The sequence below is a fragment of the Hyla sarda genome, chromosome 2 (assembly GCF_029499605.1).
Source record: "Hyla sarda isolate aHylSar1 chromosome 2, aHylSar1.hap1, whole genome shotgun sequence".
Lineage (NCBI taxonomy): Eukaryota > Metazoa > Chordata > Amphibia > Anura > Hylidae > Hyla > Hyla sarda.
The window spans coordinates 80365357-80390317 of NC_079190.1; the positions used below are offsets into that span (position 1 = coordinate 80365357).

Genomic DNA, 24961 nt, shown 5'->3' on the forward strand with positions numbered 1-24961 from the left:
AGGTCGGGACGGGGATGATGGGACTGGACGCCGGGACGGGGATGATGGGACTGGACGTCGGGACGGGGATGATGGGACTGGACGTCGGGACGGGGATGATGGGACTGGACGTCGGGACGGGGATGATGGGACTGGACGTCGGGACGGGATGATGGGACTGGAGGTCGGGACGGGATGATGGGACTGGAGGTTGGGACGGGATGACATTTATCAAGTGATTTAGTTAAATTTTTGTTACTAAAAATGTCGCACAAATGTCGCACCTGCGACTACTCGATTTTTCGTGGAACATTTTGACTGGAAAGTGAGAAAGGCAAGTTTTCCAAAAATTAACTACGTAGTAATAATTTTAAAATGGACTACGGGTAGTCGGGTATTTATTAACTGTGACAGTCACAACTGCGCAAAGAAAAGTCGCAACAAGGTTAAAAATTGACTAAATTAACTCATGGAGCAGAAAAATGGAGCAGAAAAAGCTACTACCAAAGTAAAAAAGAAAAAATTGCTTACATGAAAGAAAATTATCAACAGGATGAAACCAGTTAATAAATAAGTCACACATAAGCAAAAAAAAGTAAAGAAAAAAGTACTAAAAAAAGGAATACATAAGCAAACATTGATAAATGTCCCTCTTAGTTCTTTATATTCGTGTATGTGCCTCGCATGCGCACACATACTTGATGGATCCGGTGATGTGGATGCTGCAGTTTTTTCTGATGTTGGAGCATATGATAATTTCATTTCAGTAATTTCATTTAAACCTCTGGGGGGTAATCATAGATAGTTTATATATCCAATACACCTTTGAAGTTCTCCCTACATATTGCATCCTGCACATACACTCTATTACATAGATCACGAAGGGCGACTGGCACGTAAGTCTCTGCTTTCATTTAAAGGATTCTCCTGTTTCTTTGCAAGTACTTCATTTATTCGGTTTAATTTCATGGCAGCATATAGGCACCGTTTGGTGTTACAGCAGTAGCTACCTGTCCGCAGGTCTGAAGTATTCTTGTTGTGTCTGTTGTCTAATCTGGCTAGGAGCAAAAAGTTTTTTTTTTTTTAATATAGGGGCCCTTCGGTATGTTATTTGTGGTTGTTCATTTAGTTTATCTTTTAAGATATACAAGATGCTTTTTTAGAATAGTTTTTATTTGTGAGGCTTCACTACTGTATGTAGTGGTAAAGTTTGTTTTACTGTATTTTTCCCCATTTTTTACTTTGTCTTCTTTCTTTGTGTCCGTTTTTAGACATTCTAGTTGTGTTTTTATTTTTACTCTGTTTAATGTTGCCTTAATGATTTGCCTCTGATATTTTTTCTCCTTGAACCTTTTCTCAAGGATCTTTGCTTGGATTCTGAATGTATCATCTTCCGTACAGTTTCTCCTCACTTTTTTTTATTTATTTTTTTGTAAATAATTTTTTATAAAATTTTGTTCAATACAAAGGAACATTGGATACAAAGGCGGAAAGTTACATACAAGTACTATAATACTCGGTAGAAGTCGATTGGACTGGATTCTATGTATCCTGAGTAGTCAGAGTCAAACCAGAAAGTAAACAAAAACAAGATTGGCGAGAAAAATGATCCATTAAGTACCTTAACTTGTGAGCACTCAGGCTCAAGAGTCCCGGAGGCTAATAAGGATAGCATAAGATATACATTAACCACAGCATGTCTTACATAAAAACAGAATTTGACAACCTTTAGATGACCAGTAGGTGAATGGATGAGGTTAGTAATAAAATATAGTTCCATGCAGTTGTAACAAGCTATCTCACTTCACTTATGATGACCTCTCAAGTAGCTATGCAATAAATCGACGTGGACCAGCTCTCCCATGTACTTTCAAAGGAGGAGAATCTCCCAGTTCCTAGATAGATTATTTTTTCATAAGAATAAGTGAGATTAAGCTTATTAATCAGTTCCTCCCTGGTAGGGATTGACGCCGATTTCCAATTGCTTACTACAAGTACTTTAACTATAACACACATTATGCAAAATAAATCTTGGTGTATTGTTGGGAAGGTGCCAATATCCATAAATAAAAGGGTTGCCTGAGGAGACCATGGAAAATTATAACCAAACAGATCTTTAATGATTAATTTGCACATCGTCCAGAAGGGTCTGATCAGTGGGCATGTCCAAAGAATATGGTAAAGTCCTCCCCACAGCCCCGCCAGCACGTATGGGGAACATTTGCATACATTCTAGAAAGGCGATCGGGGGTGTAGTACCATCTCAACACTGTTTTGTATGCAAATTCTACGTGTGGAACATTGGAAGGCTTTGTTTATACATTTGAAAGCTTTTTGCCACTCTTCAGGTAGGAATGTGCAGCCTATTTCTCTCTCCCAAAGCCAAAGTGGGTAGGACTTAACAAACATGGAGGCTAGTGGAAAGCTAGTTTAAAAAAGTTTAAGGCCTTTGGGAGGTGAGGACAGTAGTTTTAGGGCTGCGCCATCCATGTCTGAGGATGTTGGTGTTAGTTGTTGTAGAAAGTGCCTTATTTGCAAATATTTGTAAAAGTCTTGTTTCGGAAGGTTTTGAGAGGATTGTAACATTTGATAAGATCAATTCTGATCCTACATAGAGCTGACTAACATGTGTGAGGCCTCGAGATATCCAGAGGCTTAAATTTAGGTTGGGTATCTGAGACTGTAATAGAGAGAGAGGTTAGTCTTCCCTCTTAACAGGTGTGTGTGTGTGTGTGTGTGTGTATGTGTATGTGTATATGATTTGGAAATGTATAGTGACCAAGCCTTAAATGAGGCTGCGACCAGTGGGTTTTGAAGAGACGGAACTGTGAGGTTCCAGTATGGTAAGAGGAGGAAATTTCTTAGTGTATAAGGAGAAACCGATAAGTTTTCAATATCTACCCAGTGAAGGCACGATTTGCTGCACCGCCAATGCCGTAACATGGACACCAAGGTGGCTATGTAGTAACATTTTAAGTCCGGCACTCCCAGTCCGCCAACAGGTCTCGCTCTGGACATCAGTGTTGTTGATAAACGTGGGCGTTTTTTTGCCCATATAAAAAAGGTGGTTATTTTTTGTGCAGTTAGAAAAAAGGAGTTGGGTACGGAGATAGGTAAAGGAAGCGTGGCAGAAGAAACATTTTAAAGGCAGCTATCCTTCCCATCCAGGAAATGTTTAGCAGAGAGGGAGATAAATTTATAGGTAGAGCTTGAGCTTGAGTTTTAGTTTCATTCAAATGGTAGTAAGATAACGTGCCATAGAGGGAGATAGTGTCCATGACTGCCGGCAGAGAAAGTTCTGGTTGTGTGAGGGACAGTATGACGTCATCTGTATAGAGCGAGATAATGTGGTGATTACCTCCCAGGGTGATACTCTGAATATCCGGGTGTGTTCTAAGTGACTGGGCCAGGGGTTCCATTAAGATGTAAATTAATGGAGATAGGGGGCAGCCCTGCTGTGAGCCATTTGAAATGAGGAAGGGGCTGGAGAGAGATCCATTTGCCAGCACTCTAGTGGAGGGGCATGCATAAAGTGAGGATAGTGCTGAGAGTATCGGTCCATCAAAACCCATTTGCTCAAGAACCGAGAAGGCGTACGACCACCGAAGGCGGTCAAACGCCTTCTCTGCATCCAACGCCAACAACAGTGCTGGGGTCTTGGATTGTTCCAAATGGGCCATGATGTTGAGCAGGCGGCATGTGTTGTCCGATGCTTGTCGGCCAGCCACAAAGCCGGAGTTTATAAGGGATGGTAGGATTAGGGAAAGTCTAGATGCTAGTATTTTTGCATATATTTTGAAATCCTGATTCAACAGTGAGATTGGGCGGAAATTCTGCGGGCGGTCGGGCGTTTTACCTGGCTTAGGTAGGGCAGTAATAGTGGCTATTAAGTTTTCTCTTGGTATTAGACCTGTCCTTAACCCCCCCTGGCAAAAGGAAGCCAGATGGGGAGAGAGGATTGTGTGAAATGTATTGTAATAGGAGTTGAGGAAACAGTCAGGGCTGGGTGCTTTATCCGAGGGTAAGGTGTGAATAATTTTGCTAACTTCCTCCGGAGTGGTATCCTCATTACGTGCAGCTAGTTGAGATGAGATCAGCGAAGGGAGATGTAGGTGTGCTAGAAAATCTTTAGTAAGAGTGGGTAAGTCTGGGGGGGAGGGGGGAGGGTTGGAGTTTTGCAGATTGTAGAGGTCCTCATAAAATGCTCTAAAGCTATCCGCAATATCAGCGGGTGTCGAAGTTTTAGCGTTAGTTCGTGGATGGAGCAGGTACGGGATGCGAGCCTTTGTGTCTCTTCTTTAATCTGTGGGCCATAAGTTTACCTGCCTTATTATTTTGCGAGTAGTAGGAGGCCCGAAGCTTGCGGTGTGACTTTTCGTATTTGCTTAATAAAAGGAGGCGAAGGTCATGCCTATGGGCGTAGTAGAGGAGGGAGGAAGCTGGTTAGCCTTTTCCGTGAGACGCAAGTGCGTTAAAACATCATTAAGTTTTGCTGTGTTTCGTTTTTTAATAATAGAACCATGTTTTATGCAAACACCCCGTATTACCGCTTTGTGGCAATTCCATAGTATGATAGGATCATCCACGGAGCCACTATTATTTGCAAAATAATCTACTATGTCCTTCTCTAGGCATTGGGTGAATTCTGGGAGAGACCACAGGAAGGGGTTACTATGCCAGGAGTGTATGGGAGGGGATGAGATTTCATCTAAAAGCTGGAGCGTGATTGCGGCATGGTCAGACCATGTAATGGTCTATATAGTGGTCTTGCGGGCAATAGGGATCTATCAGTTAAAAACAGGTTGATACGGGAATAGGTATTGTGTACTCTGGAGAGAAATGTGTATGTCTTTTCACTGCCATGATGGATGCGCCACACATCATATAGGTCAGATTCGTGTAGTAGAGGGGATAGCGTGAAAGAAGGGAAGCGAGAGGTAGAAGAGGAGTCTAGCATAGGGTCAGCAGTGGTGTTAAAATCTCCACAAATTATTAGTGAGCCCCACAAGGAGTTCTGTGCTCTCTTTAGTAGACCACGCAAGAATCTCGCTTGGCCCCTATTGGGAGCATACAGAGAGACCAAGGTGAGCGGGATGGCATTAATGGTGCAGCAAACAATCACGTACCTTCCATTGGGGTCAGAAATGTAGTTTCGTAAGGTAAAGGACACTGTATTCTTGATTGTGTCCATGACCCCTCTGGACTTCGTGCTATGATGAGAGAAAAAAAAGTGAGAAAAGGCAGGATGGTTCATTCTAAACGCAGCAGCTGATACGAAGTGCGTCTCCTGCACACACAATACATCACATTTCAACGCTTGTGCTTCTTTCCAAAGATGCAACCTCTTATTGGGTGCATTTAAACCATTCACATTTAAGCTAGCAAATAAAATTACCATATTAACCTACATATATTAATAAAGGATAGGAACTGTAGCTTATAATCAGATAAGGAGCAGAGCGCACCTCCCAGCCAGCGTGCGCCTGCTGAATGACCGTGGTCAATGTTTTGGGGACTAACGTTAGACAGCCATCACGCCCCCTCCCATAGACTAGATTGAGGGGATGGAACAGTTTGTTCCAAACGCTGAGCAGCGGTGTACCCCTTTAAATAACAACTCTTGGGGGATCAAATTCACCGTGGAATCCAACGAACATACAGTTAATTTTCTAGATCTAAATATTTCCCACAGTGAAACCAACTTTACTACGTCCACATATTTCAAGGCTGTGGCTGTCAATAGTTATCTGGAATTCGACAGCAGCCATTTTAATCAGTGGCTAAAAAACGTCCCCTACAGTCAATTTAAGAGTCAGGAGAAACTGTACGGAAGCTGATACATTCAGAATCCAAGCAAAGATGCTTGAGAAAAGGTTCAAGGAGAAAAAATATCGGAGTCAAATCATTAAGGCATCATTAAACAGATTAAAAATGAAAACACAACTAGAATGTCTAAAAACTGACACAAAGAAAGAAGACAAAGTAAAAAAATGGGGAAAAATACAGTAAAACAAACTTTACCACTACATACAGTAGTGAAGCCTCACAAATAAAAACAATTCTGAAAAAGAATTGGCATATTCTAAAAAGTGATGTATACTTAAAAGGCAAACTAAATGAACAACCACAAATCACATACCGTATATATAGTATTTTTTAATACTACATAAAAAAAATAAAAAATAAATGTTTTTGGCTCCTAGCCAGATTAGACAGCATAGACACAACAAGAATACTTCAGACCTGCGGACAGGTAGCTACTGCTCTAACACCAAACGGTGCCTATATGCTGCCATGAAATTAAACATAGAATAAATGAAGTAACTTCCAAAGAAACAGGAGAATCCTTTACATTAAGGCAGAGACTTGCGTGCCAGCCGTCCTTCATGATCTATGTAATAGTGTGTGCGGGATGCAATATGTAGAGAGAACTACACAGCCGCTCCACTGTCGTATGAAAAACTGTTCTAAGAGCCTTTTATGAGGACGGTTCTAGAAACCCACATTTTTTGGGGGGGGATTCAGAAATTATAATTTTTTTGTTCCCTGTACTATTGAAAAGATTCTCCATCATGCCTCCATTTATGTGTCAACACTGTAAAGTGGATGTTAGTGCTGCTTTTCCTCTTCCCTTTTTCCTGTTTTGATGTCCTGTTCAGTGAGAGCTCATTGCACTGATTATGTATTGTCGTTATTTGCTACTGATGTCTTTGTACCAAGTGAGGATACCTTTTCCTTTATTTATGCTTGTACTGCCGATTTTTTGTTAATTTAATTTAAAAAAATAAAATAAATTGTGGTCTGTGACCAAAAATGTCATCAAGTTTGGGTTTATCGTGAATAGAGCTTATTGCAAGTCCAAAGCTGCTCTCCTGCTCGATCTACACTGATCCACTTTGAGAGATGTAGCTGCGGTTGCCTTACAACCATAAATCACTCAACAAGTTCCATGGACTGTTCCCATTCTTCAGAAAGGAGCTTGTGCATGGCCCAGCGGTTGCTGCGTCTCTCCAGACAGATCAGTACAGATCAGGTGGAAGAGCAGCTTTGGAAACTTTAATTGTATGCCATATAGTTCCATACTTTTGCAGAAACTCTAATGCCAATATGTATTTTTTATTTAGACAACAGGTGTCTATTCTTGCTCAAAGACTTGGAGTTCCAGGATCCACTGATTCTACCACCCAAGGTCCTGGTCCTGGAACTGGAACTGCTCAAGTAAGTTTTAGGGTGAAATTACTAATATATTAGCCAAAGCAGAGCTCTCCAAACTGTGTGTCATGGTCAGCTTTGATTGGATAGTCTCAGACAGTGTAAGGACCTGCCCCAACTAGTTACACCCAGTAGGCTGTTTAGTCATAATTTTTAGGTAAGGAGAACATCTGTGTTGTGCCAATCAAATGTTAAAGCAGAGCTTTCCAAACTTTGCTGCGTCACGCTTGTGTCAGTGACAGTGTTCTGGTGTGTCACGGGACAGTCCTGCAGCAGCTGCCACTGGTCACTAAGTGGGCCTGGCAGCCAGCATCGCTGCCACTGTATATCAAAGCAGGACGACGTCGCTTGTCAAGACACCAGTGGGAGCTGCCAGGCCTGCACCTGCGCCTGCCAGAGCTGATGAAGGGGGGGAGGGATGAAATGGCACGGGGTGATGAGGGGAGGTGGGGGAGGGATGAAATGGCACAGGGGGTGATGAGGGGAGGTGAGGGAGGGATGAAATGGCACAGGGGGGGGGGGGGGGGGGTGGAGATCAGGGGAAGGGGGCCCGGGTGTCACCGCTATCAGCATCTGGGACCGCTAATGGTGGACATCGTTGTGATCACATTAACACTACAAGTGCAGCGATCAAAGTGGATTACGGCATGTAAAATAATACATGTGCTAGTTAGCTCAGGGGGCCGATCAAGACATCTGCAGCACGGTTGCGCTGTACTGATAATATAAGATGGAGGCTGAAGTTTTTGCATTTAGAGAGATGCTTTACAGTAGCTGCATGGACCATGGGAAACTAGTCTGTAGCTGGAAGAGAAGCGGATCTGTCATTGTAATTGTAACCGCAAAAATGTTTTTGATAAGAAAGGACACCATTTTCCAGTGTGACACCTGTCCTGAAAAACCAGGCCTCTGCATCAAAGAATGCTTCAAGGTGTACCATACGTCTTTGGAGTACTAAATTTACAATTTACCCCATTTTTATCTTTCCCCAAATTAACTGTGCATTAACAATGAGCCATGCAGCATTGTACAATGCTTCTGTTCTTTTCCAATGCATTGGTGACATTGTACATGAGCTTGGGACCACGGCTATGTACAGCGCTTTTCCGATGCATTGGCAACACATTCCAGTCCCTGGTTGTAATAATCCCCAAAAAGTCACGAGAACATTGATCCAGGGATTAATTCTCATTGCCAAATTTGGAGTCGGCAAGTAATTTCCCCCCCCCCCCCCCCCTAGTATGGGGAAAATTGGCATCTGCCTCAACACAGTAGGGCAGTATTTCCCAACCAGGCTGCCTCCAGCTATTGCAAAACTACAACTCCCAGCATGCTGGGAGTCACAGTTTTGCAACAGCTGGAGGTACCCAGGTTGGGAAACACTGCAGTAGGGGGAAGAGTTACTAACTGCAGTGTTTTGGTACACCGCATGTAAGTAAAACTCTGCAACTAATTTAGGCCTCAAATGTGCATGGCACTCTCTCCTGAGCCCTGTTGCATTTGCCTGGCAACAGTTTAGGGCCACATATGGGGTATTTCTATACTCTGGAGAAACTGCTTTACAATTTTGGGGGGCTTTTTCTACTATTATCTTGTGAATAAAAAAAAATTGTGGGCTACACCAGCATATTAGTGTAAATAAAATTAAATTTTCTATGCTAACATGTTGGTGTAGCCCCATATTTAATTTAATTTTCACAAGTGATAAAAGGAGAGAAAGACCCCCAAAATTTGTAACAGATTTTCTCTCGAGTACAGAAATATCCCATATGTGGGCGTAAAGTGCTCTGCGGGTGCATAACATGGCTCAGGAGTGAGAGCCCCTGAGGCCTAAATAGTTGATTTGCACAGGGGTGGCCAATAGTTGCAGCATTTCAGACATAAACCCAAAAGAAAAACACTAGGGGTAACACTAGCATTTTAGTGCAAAAAATCTAATTTTTCATTTTTACGGCCCACTGTTCCAAACACTTGTGAGGTGTAAATACTCGCTGTACCCCATGTTACATTCCTTGAGTGGTGTAGTTTCCGAAATGGTGTCACATGTAGGGGGGGGGGTGTTCTGCTGTTCTGGCACTAGGGGGGCTTGGTTAAACGCACATGGCCCCCAACTTCAATTCCAGCCAAATTCTCTGTTCAAAAGCCCAATGGCACTCCTTCTCTTCTGAGCCCTGTAATGCGCCAGCAGAGCACTTTACGTCCACATATGGGGTATTGCCTTACTTGGGGAAAAGTTGGACTACAAGTTTTGGGGGCCTTTTTTTTTTTTTCCTATTAGCACTTGTGAAAATGAAAAATTTGGGGTAACCGTAGCATGTCAGTGAAAAATAAATAAATTAATTTATTTTTATGTTCAACTTTAGCAAAAACCCATGGGGGCTTCCTAAATGCGACATGTCCCCCAAAAGTCTTTTCTGCAAAAGTCTTTTTCCAAAAGCCCAATGGCGCTCCTTCTCTTCTGAGCCCTCTAGTGCACCCACAGAGCACTTTACATCCACAGATGAGGTATTTCCTTACTCGAGAGAGATCGGCTTACAAATTTTGGGGGCTTTTTCTCCTTTTACCCCTTGTAAAAATGAAAAAAAAAATGGGGCTACAAGAACATGTTAATTGAGATTTAGATTTTTCTCCTCCACTTTGCTGCTATTCCTGTGAAACACCTAAAGGGTTAACACACTTTCTGAATGTCATTTTGAATACTTTGAGGGGTGCAGTTTTTATAATAGGGTCATTTATGGGGTGATTCTCATATGAAGGCCCCTCAATTTCACTTCAAACTGAACTGGTCCTTGAAAAATTACAATTTTGAAATTATCATGGAAAATTGCTGCTAAACTTTGAAGCCCTTTAATTTCTTCCAAAAGTAAAAACATGTCAACTTTATGATGCAAACATAAAGTAAACATATTGTATATGTGAATCAACATATAATTTATTTGGTATGTCAATTTTCCTTTCAAAATCAGAAAAATGCAAAATGTTGCAAATTTTCATGAACTTTTTTGAAATTTTCACCAAGAATTGATGCAAGTATGGAAAAAAATTACCACTAACATAAAGTAGAATATGTCACGAAAAAACATTCTCAGAATCAGTATGATAAGTGAAAGCATCCTAGAGCTATTAATGCTTAAAGTGACAGTGGTCAGATTTGCAAAAAAATATGGCTGCGTCCTTAAGGTCAAAATAGGCTTCGTCCTTAAAGGAGAACTCCAGATTATAAAAATTGTCCCCCATACTGCCGGCAGCAGTAAAAAAAATGTACATACCCTCCTCCACTCCCCCGGGGCCTCCGGTAACCGGCTCCGGTCTCCTCCGTGATCCACTTCCTGGTTGCCGGTGGTCGGATGAATCATACTGCGCTCAGCTAATCACCAGTCGCAGCGAAGTCAGACTCGGCCGGCGATAGGCTGATCGGCAGTGTAAAAACTCTTCAGGACACAAAATACTTCATTACACCGGCACCTGCGGCCGGGGCCGAAGACGTCAAACTGCCGCTCAGCCTATCGCCGGCCAAGTCTGACTTAGCTGTGGCTGGTGATTGGCTGAGTGCAGTATGATTAATCCGACCACCGGCAACCATGAAGAGGATCGCGGCGGAGACCGGTGCCGGTTACCGGAGGCCCCGGGGAGTGGAGGAAGGTATGTACATCTTTATTTTTTTTACTGCCGGCAGTATGGGCGACATTTTTTATGTTCTGGAGTTCTCCTTTTAAGGCTGTAAGATAAGATTAGAGGTGTCAAATCCAACAAAAAGGTCCCACTGGGTTATGGGCTCTTACTAAATAAATCTCGTGTCCCCTTCAGGAAGGGAACCCCCCCTTTTCAGGGGAACAATGCCCTAACTTATAACCCAATTAAAATTTAACTTTTATTGTGATTTATTAAAATATCATTGGAAAATGTGAAAATTAAATGTAGTGATTTTAAAACTTTCAGGAGATACAGGGTGTCTTCTAGTAATTGCCCACTAAGTGGTGCTACAGCATAAGTTGTGGAGTTATCCTTTTCCACTATGCCGGTTCTCTACCGTTACATAGTCACTCCACACTTCGACACAACCTGTATTCCTGTCTAAAAGGTGTATAGATGCTCTAACGTTTCGTTTGTAACCAAACTTCTTCAGAGGGCTGCTCTCTGAAGAAGTTTGGTTACAAACGAAACGTTAGAGCATCTATACACCTTTTAGACAGGAATACAGGTTGTGTCCAAGTGTGGAGTGACTATGTAACGGTAGAGAACCGGCATAGTGGAAAAGGATAACTCCACAACTTATGCTGTAGCACCACTTAGTGGGCAATTACTAGAAGACACCCTGTATCTCCTGAAAGTTTTAAAATCGCTACATTTAATTTTCACATTTTCCAATGATATTTTAATAAATCACAATAAAAGTTACATTTTAATTGGGTTATAAGTTAGGGCATTGTTCCACTGAAAAGGGGGGGTTCCCCTCCTGAAGGGGATTGGAGAAGATTAGATGTGTCACTTCACTTTCATAATAACTTTCTGCATTAAAGTTGTTTTTGTGTTGTCTTTTTTCCAGGAAAGACCTCCTATTGACCCCACTCAGCCTCGACCCAATCCTCCTGCGTTTGTCCAAGGAGTGATCAGTATGTATTAAACCCTTTTTATGTTTTCCTTTAGTATCCTGGTACTTCTCTGCTGATTTACTAATCCCCCCCCCCCTTCCTGCTTTGTTTTGCCGCTTCCCTTAGAATATCCACTGAGACTGTCACACATGCTCAGTTCAACTGCATATTACTAGTTAATCTCTACTGTATATGTAAGTGAGGGGGTTGTGGGAAACTGTGCTATGTCACCTGGCAACAGGATCGCAGAAACGAGAAAATGATCAGATCCTCACAAAAGAGCATTTAAAAAAATATATATATTTTTTTAAATAGTGCATGTGTACTCATTTACATATATGTGGTGTGCATCTAATTTGACTGACTTTGCATCATAGAAAAACCCTGCTGGAATATTTCTGGTTTACAGGAGGTGAATAATCCCAACAGTAGTAAAACCTATATTTCATGGAAGTGTTACTGGGATCCTTGTTTAAAGGGGTTCTGTCATCTGTTTTAAGCTGCCTAAACTACAGACAGCATGAAACACGGACAGTGTTCCTCTATATAATGACATGATTCACCCTGAAATCCTCAGAGGGATCCTAGTTTTAAAACCAGCCATAAAAAAGGTCTCTGGGTCAATGGTGTGATCCCGAGTGGCTACTCCCGTCCTTTCTACATTGTACTAGTAGTGCTGAAATCAATGTACAGCAAACCACTAACACTTGTCCTGCAATCCTGCAGATGACGCAGACCACCGTCAATACGAAGAGTGGCTTTTCCACACTCAGCAGCTCTTACAAATGCAACTGAAAGTGTTAGAAGAGCAGATTGGTGTGCACCGAAAGTCACGCAAAGCTTTGTGTGCGAAACAAAGAACGGCCAAGAAAGCTGGACGAGAATTCCCAGAGGCAGATGCGGAGAAGTTAAAACTGGTCACTGAACAGCAAAGCAAGATACAGAAGCAGCTGGATCAGGTATGTGAAATAATCTCTAATCACGTCTGAGATATATAGAATATGTGTGTGGGAGACAGGCAAATATACGTTACTGGTAATATCTGTGCCGTGGTAATAGCATTGCTGCAAAAACTGCACAGGTTGAAGCACAAAAAAACCCAACAATGTGCCTCATTTGTACTTTCCTTAAAGGACAACTGTAGTGCTAGACTTTTATATATCCCTGTGCCCGGGCCTCAAAAATAAACACATTAAACTTTAACTCGCCTTCCTACGAACCCCCGTTGGTCCGGCACAGGCCTCACGGTCCAATGGTGCGAACCTCGTTCAACTTCCTGGGGACGCCGCAGAGCCGTTGGCATATCACCGGCCGCAGCGATGTCCTGCCCTGGCCAGTGATAGGCTGAGCCCACTGTCATGTAAGAAGCTGGCCAGAGCTCCTTACATGACAGTGGTCTCAGCCTATCACCGGCCGGGGCGGGACATTGCTGCGGCCGGTGATACGCCGACGACTCTGCGGCATCCCCGTCCCCAGGAAGTTGCACGAGGTTCGCACCGTTGGACCGTGAGGCCTGTGCCGGACCAACGGGGGCTTGTAGGAAGGGGAGTTAAAGTTTATTTTGTTTTTGAGGCCCGGGCACAGGGATATAGAAGTGTAGCACTACAGTTGTCCTTTAACCCATTTGCCATTTGCGGTAAGCTTGATTTGTATTATTGATTTATTTATTTTTTTTGCCACACAGTTCATGGCTGCATGGAAATTAGTTACATGACTGCACGGTTTGCAAGCACATTAGGGATGTATTCAGACATGGCAGATTTGTGGTACAGATGGCATACAAATCTGCAGCCATTTATAGTGCTGTACAAGTGAATGTGGTTTTCGAAACACCATCCACATGAATGTAAATTGGAGCTTGCTGTTCATTTTTATAACTGCAGAATACTTATTCTGTTTTGGAAGTGCAGGATATTTCATTTCTCTATGGAGTTAACGATGCAGTGAATATGTAGCAAAATTCACATGTAATTCATACAGAATTTGCTGTGAAATCACCAGAGAGATGCAGCAAAAAAAAAAATTCTGCATCCTGACAGTCTCTTACATTGGTACAGTCATTTGTGAGAGAGCGAATGATCCTACTGCATAATTGTATACCATACTATCCCAACTATGTTGTTGCTTTTTTCATGAAGTATATTTTATCATTTTTATATTTAGGTTCGGAAGCAACAGAAGGAACATACAAACCTAATGACTGAGTATAGGAACAAGCAGCAGCAGCAACAAAACTGTGGTGTCCTTCCTGTCAGCCCAAACCAAAACTCTAGGGTGTTGACCAAAGCTCCAGGTTCACTTGTCGGAGGACATGGAATACAACAGCCACACAACCAGCTTGTCACACAAGCTGCAAATCTACATGGACTGCAACCAGGTTTATCCATGCAAACACAGCATGGTGCTGCTTATGTCAAGTCATTACCCCAGCAGCATCAAGCTCAGGGAAATAATGCAGTCCTTCCTGGAACTTCTGGTGGTTTTTATTCAACACCTCAGGCTCTGCAGGGTCTTACTCCTGAGCAGAGGATGATTCAAGAACGTCAACTTCAGCAACAGAGATTGCAGCTGGCGCAGAAACAGCAGCAGCACCAGAATTTTCCACTTTCCCCTCAAAGTAACTTATCTCAAGCAATGTTGGCCAAGCAGCATGGTTTGATTGGAAACTCACATGGTTTGATGGTACAACAACCTGCCTCCCAAGTTCCTCAGACGGTTATGGGTCATCCTCAGACATCGGTTTTACAGCATCACACAGCCCAACAACGACATATTTTAATTGGTCAGCAACAGCAAAGAGTTTTGGGTCCTTCACCAATGGCACAGCAAAATGTTGTAGGACCTCACCTTGTTTTATCACAACCTCAGCAAAATTTGGTTGGAATGACACATCTCCAGCAGCAGCCGGTGTTAACTCAAGTAGGAAATACATTAGGGCAACAAACACTAACAGGGCAAACCCATTCTGCAGCTTTAAACCTACCTGGCCATCCTCAAAATCTTCACACACAGCAAAACATGAATGCCAAGGATGCAAACTTGAGTGAGGGCTCACTAATTCATGAAAGCACAGAAACTCAAGGACAGCAACTAGGTGCCCAGCAGGCAAACAGCAGCCCAGGAACCCAAGATTCTACTGACCAGCAGTCTCGGGAACAGATGAGTCGTAATTCTCTGGGTCCACTTAACCAGGGAACAGATTTGCAACCTCCATTAATGGCAGAGGACGCCCAAAAGTTAAATCAGTCCTCTGATCAAGAACACACTCTCTATGAATCAAGTAGTCCATTGCAGTCAACTGTAAGACAGCACCATGGAATTCTATCTCCACAACAGCAAAGTCTTGGGACACAGCTGAGGCCAGATAAAGTGCAAAACACTACTCAGAATCCTCTCAGTCAAGATAACCCACACATTTCTGCTGCAGCAACACAGCAACCAAATCTGATCCAGGTAAACAGAATAGTAGGCCAAAGTCCAGCTCAGGCGCAGGGAAATGAACAGGCCAAAGATAATTTGGGGCAGCACCTACCCAATACATTAGGGCAACAAAGACCAACACTAAGTGGGCAGCAAACACCATATGGGTCTAATCTGATGGCATTACAAAACACCCAGCTTATGGCTCACATAAGAGCTCAGCTTCAGGGAATTATTGCAAAGAATCCTCAATTGCGTCATTTAACACCACAACAACAGCAGCAGTTGCAGGCAATTCTGATTCAGAGACACCAACAAGCTCAAAGCCAAGCTCTTAGACAGACTGCAGGTCAAGATCCATTGCAATCTGCACATTCAAACTCTGCAGTTCCAAATGGTACTTCTGGAAGTCAGACACCATTAGGTGTCTTCCAGGTTCGGCAGGTAGCAACTGAACAAGTGCAGCCAAATTTTGCTGAAGAAAATCCTGTAACTACTCAGAAAATTACACCAGAAACCACAGTAGAAACGCCACAAGCTTCTGAACTCGATCAGAACTCCTTGTTAAAATCCCCAGTGGCAAGGTATAATACAAGTCAGCATCAGGAGACGTCTTCAAGCCAGCAGTCTCAGACTACTTCAGGACTAAGACTTATGACCCAGCAACCTCCACCTCAGTATAGATTGCCTCAGCAGGTATCATCAACTCACCAACAGGCACCACAGTATCAAATGCAGCAGCAAGCACAACATCATCAGCTGCAGCAACCTCAACAAAATCCGCAACTGCAGCAAACACAACAGGGTCAGACTGTTCAATTGCAACAAGCTCAGCAGGTGCAGCCACAACAGATACAAGTACAACAAATTCAACATTCATTACAACAGCCACTCCAAAGCCAACAACAGCTACAGCAAATGCAACAGTCTAAACAGCAAGTACATCAGCTGTCACAGTCTCAACTTGTACAGCATCAAATACAACAGGTGCCACAGCAGCTTCAGCAAGCGAGGCAACAACTGCATGCGGCTCAGCAACAATTACATCCGAACCAAATGACGCAAGTACAGCAACATCAGTTACAAGCACAGCCATTGCAACAAGCATCTATGCAGCAGCAGGTCCAGGCTATACAACAAACACCACAACAACAGTTGAACTTGGCTCAACAGCAACAATTGACTCAGCAGCTACAGCACATGCAGCAACAGTTTCAGCAGTTACAGCAGACTCGGCAGCAGCTTCAACAATTACAGCAGTCTCCTCAGCAGCTTCAGCAGTTGCAGCAAGTACAACAGCAACTTCAGCAAACACAGCAGCAACTGCAACAATTTCAGCAACAGCTACAGCAAACACAACAGCAACTGCAGCCTGTCCAACAGTTGCAGCAAATTCAACAGCAAATACAAGTGCCGCAAACACAGCAGCAACAAATCAATCAGTTGGCACAGCAACAGCTCCAGCAATTGCAACAAGCTCAACAGAAACAGCAGCTCCAACAGTTACAGCAGTCTCAGCATCAACTCCAGCAGTTGCAGCAGCAACAGACTCAGCAACAGCAGTTGCAGCAGCAACAGACTCAGCAACAGCAGTTGCAGCAGACTCAGCAGCAGCAGTTACAACAGACACAACAGCAGAATCCGCAGCAGCTGCAGCAGACTTCTCAGCAGTTGCACCAAACTCAACAGCTTCACCAGTTACAGCAGACTCAGCAGCAGCTCCAACAGTTGCCCCAGACTCCACAGCCGCTTCAGCAGTTGCAACAGTCACAACAGACTCCGCTGCAGCAAACGCAACAGCAGCAGCTTCAGCAGTTGACGCCAACTCAGCAACAGCAGAAGCTTCAGCAGTTGCAGCAAACACAGCAGCTTCAGCAGTTGCAGCAAACTCAGCAACAGCTCCAACAATTGCAGCAGACTCAACAACAGCAGCAACAGCTCCAACAATTGCAGCAGACTCAACAACAGCAGCAACAGCTCCAACAATTGCAGCAGACTCAACAACAGCAGCAACAGCTCCAGCAATTGCAGCAGACTCAACAGCAGCAACAGCTCCAACAATTGCAGCAGACTCAACAGCAGCAGCAACAGCTCCAACAATTGCAGCAGACTCAACAGCAGCAGCAACAGCTCCAACAATTGCAGCAGACTCAACAACAGCAGCAACAGCTCCAACAATTGCAGCAGACTCAACAACAGCAGCAACAGCTTCAACAATTGCAACAAACTCAACAACATCTCCAACAGTTAGTACAGACTCAACAACAGCAGCAACAGTTAGTACAGACTCAACAACAGCAGCAACAGTTAGTACAGACTCAACAACAGCAGCAACAGTTAGTACAGACTCAACAACAGCAGCAACAGTTAGTACAGACTCAACAACAGCAGCAACAGTTAGTACAGACTCAACAACAGCAGCAACAGTTAGTACAGACTCAACAACAGCAGCAACAGTTAGTACAGACTCAACAACAGCAGCAACAGTTAGTACAGACTCAACAACAGCTGCAACAGACTCAACAGCTCCAACAGATGCAGCAGACTCAACAGCAGCAGCAACAGATGCAGCAGACTCAGCAGCAGCAACAGCTCCAACAGTTGCAGCAGACTCAGCAGCAGCAACAGATGCAGCCGAATCCTCAGCAGTTGCAGCCAAATCCTCAGCAGTTGCAGCCGAGTCCTCAGCAGTTGCAGCCGAATCCTCAGCAGTTGCAGCTGAATCTTCAGCAGCAGCAGCAGTTGTCACAGCTGCAGCAGGCTCAGCAACAGCAGATGCAACAGAGTAAGCCACAAACACAACTTCAGCAGTTGCAGAATCCCCAGCAGCAGCAAGCGCAACTCCAACAGCATGTTCATCAGCTACCACAAACACAACAGCTACAACTTTTACAGCAGGCACAGCAACAGCTACAACTGTTACAAGCACAGCAACAACAGCTGCAGCAGCATTTGCAGCAAAAACAGCAGCAACTGCAGACTGTTCAGCAAACACAGTCACCACTAGAAATCCAGAAAATACAGCAACAGTTACAGCAAATACAACAGCAGCTGCAGCAAACACAGCAGCAGCAACAGTTGTTACAGACACAACATCAGATTTTACAGCAAACTCAATTAACACAACAGCAGGTAAAACAATCACATGGTCCCCAAATGCAGCAGACTGTGTCTCAAGTGCAGACACATTTACAGATTGGTCAAGGAAGAACCCAACAATCGCCACAAGTCGAACATATAAATCAACAAAATGAAATACACCAGAGCGAGTCCCCATCACTTGTTCATCCTCAAAAAACAGAACAGGAGAAGCCAGAGTCTCCACATCCTGAAAACTCAGAGACAAATCTACTCATTGACCAGGCGCAAGATTCAAAGGAGACTGAACTAGCAATCCAACAAAAAGAACATGGTCTGATGCAACACCAAAAGCAAGCCGAACAGCAACAGAGTAAGCAAGTACAGCTACAACCGGGACTGCAATCATTATCCTCTTTACAAGCAATGCCACAGCAGAGTCCTCAGCAACATTTGCAGCAAGTGCAACAATCACTCCAGGAGACACAACAGGCATCTCATTTGCAGCAGAGTTCACTGTCTCAATCCGCGCAGAAAGGTCTTCAGCCACAAAACCTGCCAAACCAAACTACTCAAGTGCAACCAACAAATGTGCAACAAATGCAGCCTCCAAACAAAAGTAAAGCACAGATGCAACTTCAACAGCTGCAAAATGTGCAGGTAGCTCATCAAATCCTAAACCAACAAATGCCCACACAAAACTCTCAACTGATTCAGCAGGTGGCACATCAGCATAATCAAATACAGCAGATAAAATTAAAACAAATGCATCAGAAACAAGCTGCACATATGCAGCTTCAACAGACACCACTGCAGACTGCCACACAGCAATACTTTGACGCAAAAACTCAGCTGCAGCAACATCTAGTTCAGATGCCGCAAGGGCAACAGAAAATGCAGCAGCAGTCGCCTCAGGTGCAGCCACAGCATATGCAGCAAATAAAACAGCTGCAGCATCACAAACAGCTTCAGCCTCACCAGCTCCAGCAAGTGCAGCACATTCTTCAGCTGAAACAACAAATGCTCAACCAGCCACCCCAGAAACAACTGCAATTACAACAACAGCTGCAGATGCATATACAGCAGTTACGCCAACAACAACAAGCACAGCTACAACGAGAATCTTTACAAGAACCAAAGAAAGAGCCCTCTGAAACCTTGCCTGCATGTTCTGGAGCTGCACCAAAAACAGAAAGTCAAAACGGGTCCCCAAGTGAGCAAGGCAATGCTACAGAGTCTGGTGTGGACTCAGTGATGCCGCAGTCTGCCCAACACAACGAAAAATTAACTGAAAGTGCCGACTTGTCAACTACTAGCGCAGTTGAAGTTACCCAGGATGAGAACACAGCTGAAGTTAACAATTCCTCTGATGTTCCATCTGGAGAGCCACCAAACCCATTAAATAAGTCAAAAGAGACAGACTCTCTAGTTGAGGTTGATAAGAAGTCTTGCCCCAATGACGCTGAAGAAGCTTTCTCCCAGGTGGAGAGCATGGAAGTAGATCAGACTGTGCAAGAAAACAAAAGTCCTGCTGACCACCTTGAGAATGGGGAAGGGGTTCCAAAAACCAGGCTTCCTGAAGGGTCTCTGGAGGACAGTGTTTCTGCCGGAGATGACATAAAACATGAGGCAAGCAGTGAGACACCAAATGTTGCAGCCAAAGGAGAGGCTGGACATCTCCTCCTGCAGAAGCTACTGCGTGCAAAAACTGTACAACTTGCATCCCAGCGCTCTTCGGATGGCATTCATGCAGACATAAACGGACATATTGACAATAAGCTGACTGTTCTGGAGCAGAAACTGCAAACCGCACCTTGTATTAAAGAGGTATGTTACTCTCAATATTTATATACATCAAAAGCAATAGGGCTGCAACGATTAATATAGGTTATCGATAATGAAAATTTTTGCCATCAATTTCTATTATGCATTTGTTGGTGGTGTGATGTGGCCTGATGGCGGCCTGAGAAGGACGTAGACTCAGGAGCTCTGTGCTGGATAATATAAAGTTAGAGGAAAATAAAAATCTAAATTAACATGTATCTTAGACCTGCATTAAAGGGGTACCCCCCCCCACCCCCAAAGCATCACTGCCACACCACCAACAAATTCATAATAGAAATTGATGGCAACCATTTCCATTATCGATAACCTAGATTTATTGTTGCAGCCCTATTGCTTTTGGTGGAGCTTTGTTCCCAGACCCCAGTAATCCACGACAACAATACTAACCAAAGAGCTACCATGCTCAAATTTTTTTTTTTTTTAGGGCAGCATGGTAGAGGCAGCAGTCTGTATTTATTGTTGTATGTTTACTTTCTCGGTTGCTTCATTGGGGGACACATTGCATGGGTATTATGCTGCTGCCACTAGGAGGCTCCCCTACTGGTCAGTTCAGCCACCATTCAAGGCCACCATTATGGTGGTGGTGGTCTGGGCATCTCATGGGCTCCAGGTCCTTTTTATGGAACTCTCTCCCTTCCCCCATATGGCTGCCTTGTACCTGGCTGGCTGGCTGCCAGGAGTCTGTTTCTCATTCCCCCCTCCAGTGTATTCAGCACGGCCATCCTTTTTAGCGGAACCTGCACACTGCAGACTCCGCGCTCTTTGGTTCCCGCCATATCACCGCTTAATCATTCGATGGCAGGGGAGTCTTTCAGGCAGCAGCTTACTTTAGTTTTCATTATCTGCCCGCGGCTGCCGTTATGGTCTTCCTCTGCACTTCCGGTACCTCACTATAAGTGGACCAATGTCAGATGGACCCTCTACAATGCCCATGGAGAGGGCGATGTCTAACACATCTGCAGCTGCAGTTCTGGCACTCCACTGTGAGTGTAAGTTGGCCAATGTACAAAGCACCCTCTACGACTCCCATGGAGTGCGTGACGTTTGCCGTATCTGCGGCTACAGTGCCGGTACTCCACTATAGGTGTGAGTGGACTGATGTCTACAATGCCCATGGAAGGAGCGATGTCCTACCGCAGCTTCAGTTCCGGTACGCCACTGCACATGGGAGTTGCTCAAGGGGTCACCCTGCGAGTAAAATGGGCTATCTACAACGTCCAGCGAAGTGTGCGGCTGAGCTTCCCCCCCCCCCCCCCCCTTTCCTGTTGGAGGTGTCCAATGGCTGTATTCCTGCAGGTGTGAGGTACATTCTATGGCAGCATGTACATTCAGTGGTATCTGCTATGGTTCTGGAGGGCTCCTAGATGGAGCAATGGTAAGTTGCTGGTTTTGCAAAACTAAAGCTCCAGTTTCAGCCCTCTGGTGGATGACCACCGTTTGCTGGGTATCGGGGTGATGTTTACTTTGTCGGGGTTTAGTGGATACCACCTCTAGCTAGTCCAGGGTTTCCTTTCCACTTCCCACAGGGGACGTAATGGTGAGCTTGTGAACCTTCTGCTCATGCTGATTCTTCCTTTACATTCTCCCTTTCATGGAGGGAGTATTAGGGGTCATCCACGTTTTTCCTGGTGGGGTGCTGGTGCTCCTGACGGGTTTCCTACTTGGTTGACCCTACCCTCAGGTGGCACTCTCCTTCGGGGGTAGCAAATGCTTAGGAGACGTCCTGGCGGTCCTTGTGCAGTTTTGTTTTTTCTGACCCCTTTTTTCCCCTTTGCGGTGAGGGTGCTCTTGGTTTAGTCTCTGCTCTTGCTCTCTAGCGGTCTCTTGCATGGAGTGTCTCAAGACCTTCCTCCTTTTGCTGTTCTGTGCAGGCTTCCAATGGCTCAATGGTGGCATGTCATTCCTCTTTCTGTCTCCTTCTCTAACTGTTTTTCTGGGCTGTTTCCTTCCAGAGTCATCCAGTCTGTTCTGATTGTTGAAATTTGCTGTTCGGCCTTGTCTATCCTCTCGTCCCTTGTGTCTGCGGGGGTTGGGCAGCGCGGTATGCTCAGTGGTAGTGGTCTTGGTTCCTCTGCCTGCCATTCCACTGTAGGGTATATCACTCCTTACTTGGAGGTCCCAGACTCGATCGGACCCTCTCCCTCGATATTCTGCCTTTTCAGTACCTTCTTGTATGTGCTGTCTTTCAGGTGGCTGTTAGTTTCTGTCTCCAGGGTGGTTTCCCTGCGTTCTCTCTAGTGTTAGCGGGGTTCCTATCCGGACTCCTCCGCTGTTACCTACAGGGAATGGTCCCCCCCGCCTATCCGTAATCGGTCTCTGCCTAGGGCGTTTCGGACACTCTTGTGGTTGCTAAGAGTCTACTGGTGTTGGTCTCCATGGTCCCACATAATCTTCTTTCTGGTTCTGATGGCAGCTGCTCCGGGGGTTCCGGACAGCTCTTATCTCCTTAACTGCCTGTTTACCTTTCTTCGTCTCCCTCTTGGATGTCGACCAGGTTGGCCCTGTCTGGCCAATGCGCACTTCTTCGCCGGGTGTAGTCCTCCCAGCACACAATTTCCCTGCCCTTCAAGGCGATAGTATTCTTTGAGTTTTTCTCTTCCTCCCGGTTTCTCGCAGGATGGCACTAGACCTGTGGCTTTTGTACCTGGGCCTCCCGGTTTCTCGCAGGATGGCACTAGGCCTGTGGCTTTTGTACCTGGGCCTCCCGGTTTGTGTGGTCGGCAGCAGGCTCCATGCCCTAGCCTTCTTCCAGGCCAGGTAGCCCTTTCGTTCGGGCCTGGATGTGGTTCTTACTCTTTATCTCCTTTGCCGGCAGCTCCTGGTCTGCATCCTTTTGAGTTGATGCCCTCTGCTGGGAGTGCTCAGCTGCCTTCTTGTCTTTCTCCCTTCTTGGCCTCAGTCCTGCAGTTGCAGCTGGCCTCCTGGCAGGGCTCTCCATTCGTGCCTTCCGGCTCGTTTCTATCTGGGAGCTGGCGTTTCCTCTCCATGTTCTCTTGCTTAGAGTCTCTGAATTGGGGTTCTTTTGTCTCTTTTTCTCTTCCTCATTCTGGCCAGGCCTTGCTGGTCCTGCGTCCTTTCCTGGGAGGTGGTTTCTGATCCTGCCAGGATGAGTTTAGCCTAGCAGGCCTCCCGGGTGGCAATTTCTTTCCGTTTTTAGTCTGTTGTTGGAACCCAGTCTCCGCACAATTCCTCCCTTTTGGGTCTTGGCTCACCCCTTATGTTTTGGGGGGCCTTCTGAGTGGTTGGGTTCCAGTTTCCTCTGGGCCTTTTTCATTTTCTTCTGCAAAGGGGTATGGCTCACTCTTGCCTGACCTGCCCTTCTCTGGCGGTTGTTTTCCCACCCCAGGGACTGCTTTGGTATGTCCTACGGTCTGTGTCCCCCAATGAAGCAACCGAGAAAAGAAATCTTTCTCGTAGCCTTCATAGGGGGACACAACACCCACCCATTTACGGTTCCTGGTCAGGTTGTTGTTGTTGCCTGTCGTTACTTTTGATGTCCTTCAGACGTATCTCCTTTTGTTTGTCTTCTCTTACTGCTTTGTGACACAACTGATTAGCTCTGTGCCTGTGGGCAGGTATATCCTGCTGGGTGGAGCTGACTTTTTTTTTTGCCTATTATCAGCCTCCTAGTGGCAGCAGCATAATACTCATGGTCTGTGTGTCCCCCAATGAAAGCTACGAGAAAGATTTTATGGCGAGTACAAAAAATCTCCTTTTTAAATGGCTATAATGTCATACTTGATAGGTTGGGCATCTCATCATATTTGAGTGTATGTACTATTTATCTTGGGTTTTAAACTTTTTTTTCAGGATGTTGGTGCAAAGAAGACTGTTCCCAAACCAAAAAGAACACAAAAGACCAATGAGAAGGTACCAAACTCCCGCAAAAAGATTCGTAGGGAGGACAGCCTGAAATCCCCAGAAGCAATTGTGAAACAACTGAAGCAGGTATTTCACATTTATTCTGGATACAGCCTGCTTTATAGAAGATTACTAAAAATATAGTAAACCTGTCAAAGAAGGAAAACATTTGCTATTTATAATAGTGTCTAAGTCTAAAGACTGGTTTACACTGTCCAAAAATGTCTGCATTAAACTCCCTAAGGACACAGCAGGTATATGTAAATCTTGCACCCTCTACCGCAATATGCTGAGCGTGCCTTATACCCATATGGGTCCCGATTGCTATCAGGATCCACAGCCTCGCCGATGTCCGGCATTAGCCCCTTTGATGCCCCGATCAAACTTAATTGTAGCGTCCTAAATGGGATCTCAGAGGAGCTGATCAGGACAATCTAAAGAATTAGTGAAAAATTTGTGAAATAAAAAAAATAAACATGTGGTGTCACTGCATGCATAAATGTCTGAACTATTAAAATATAACATAAATTAAACCGCATGGTCAATGGCGTAAATGTAAAACATATTTTTTGTCTTTTCATATACAAGAAAAAAATTTAATAAAAAGGCGATCAATATGTCCCATCAGAACAAATATATAAAAATATAAAGTACAGATCACGACACAAAAAATGAGCCCTCATACAGCCCTGTAATAGGTTATAGTTACAGGGGTCAGAAATGGACAATTTTACGAATACTTATTTTCATACAAAAATGTTATATATTTTTAAAAGTAGTGAAATAAAACTAAACCTATGTAAGTTGGGTATCATTTTTAATTACATATATATATATATATATGTGTGTGTATATGTATGTAATTTTTTTTTTTTTTGTGGGAAAAGGTCATTACAAAGTATATTTAGTGGTGCAAAGTCATCATATTGGTCTGCATTATGGCTATTAGAAGGTGAAAAAAAGCAAAAGTGCAA

General features: G+C 44.3%; 1 protein-coding gene across 6 annotated transcripts in view; it reads left to right on the forward strand.

Moving 5' to 3' along the window:
• Positions 1-24961, forward strand: part of KMT2D (lysine methyltransferase 2D) — a 158098-nt gene that overhangs the window by 106850 nt on the left and 26287 nt on the right. For all 6 annotated transcript variants that reach the window (XM_056562215.1, XM_056562216.1, XM_056562217.1 and 3 more), the window contains 5 exons: positions 7104-7197; positions 11738-11804; positions 12510-12742; positions 13947-20108; positions 23937-24074. In XM_056562215.1, coding sequence (XP_056418190.1) covers positions 7104-7197; positions 11738-11804; positions 12510-12742; positions 13947-20108; positions 23937-24074 — 6694 coding nt within the window. The remainder of the gene's footprint in view (positions 1-7103; positions 7198-11737; positions 11805-12509; positions 12743-13946; positions 20109-23936; positions 24075-24961) is intronic.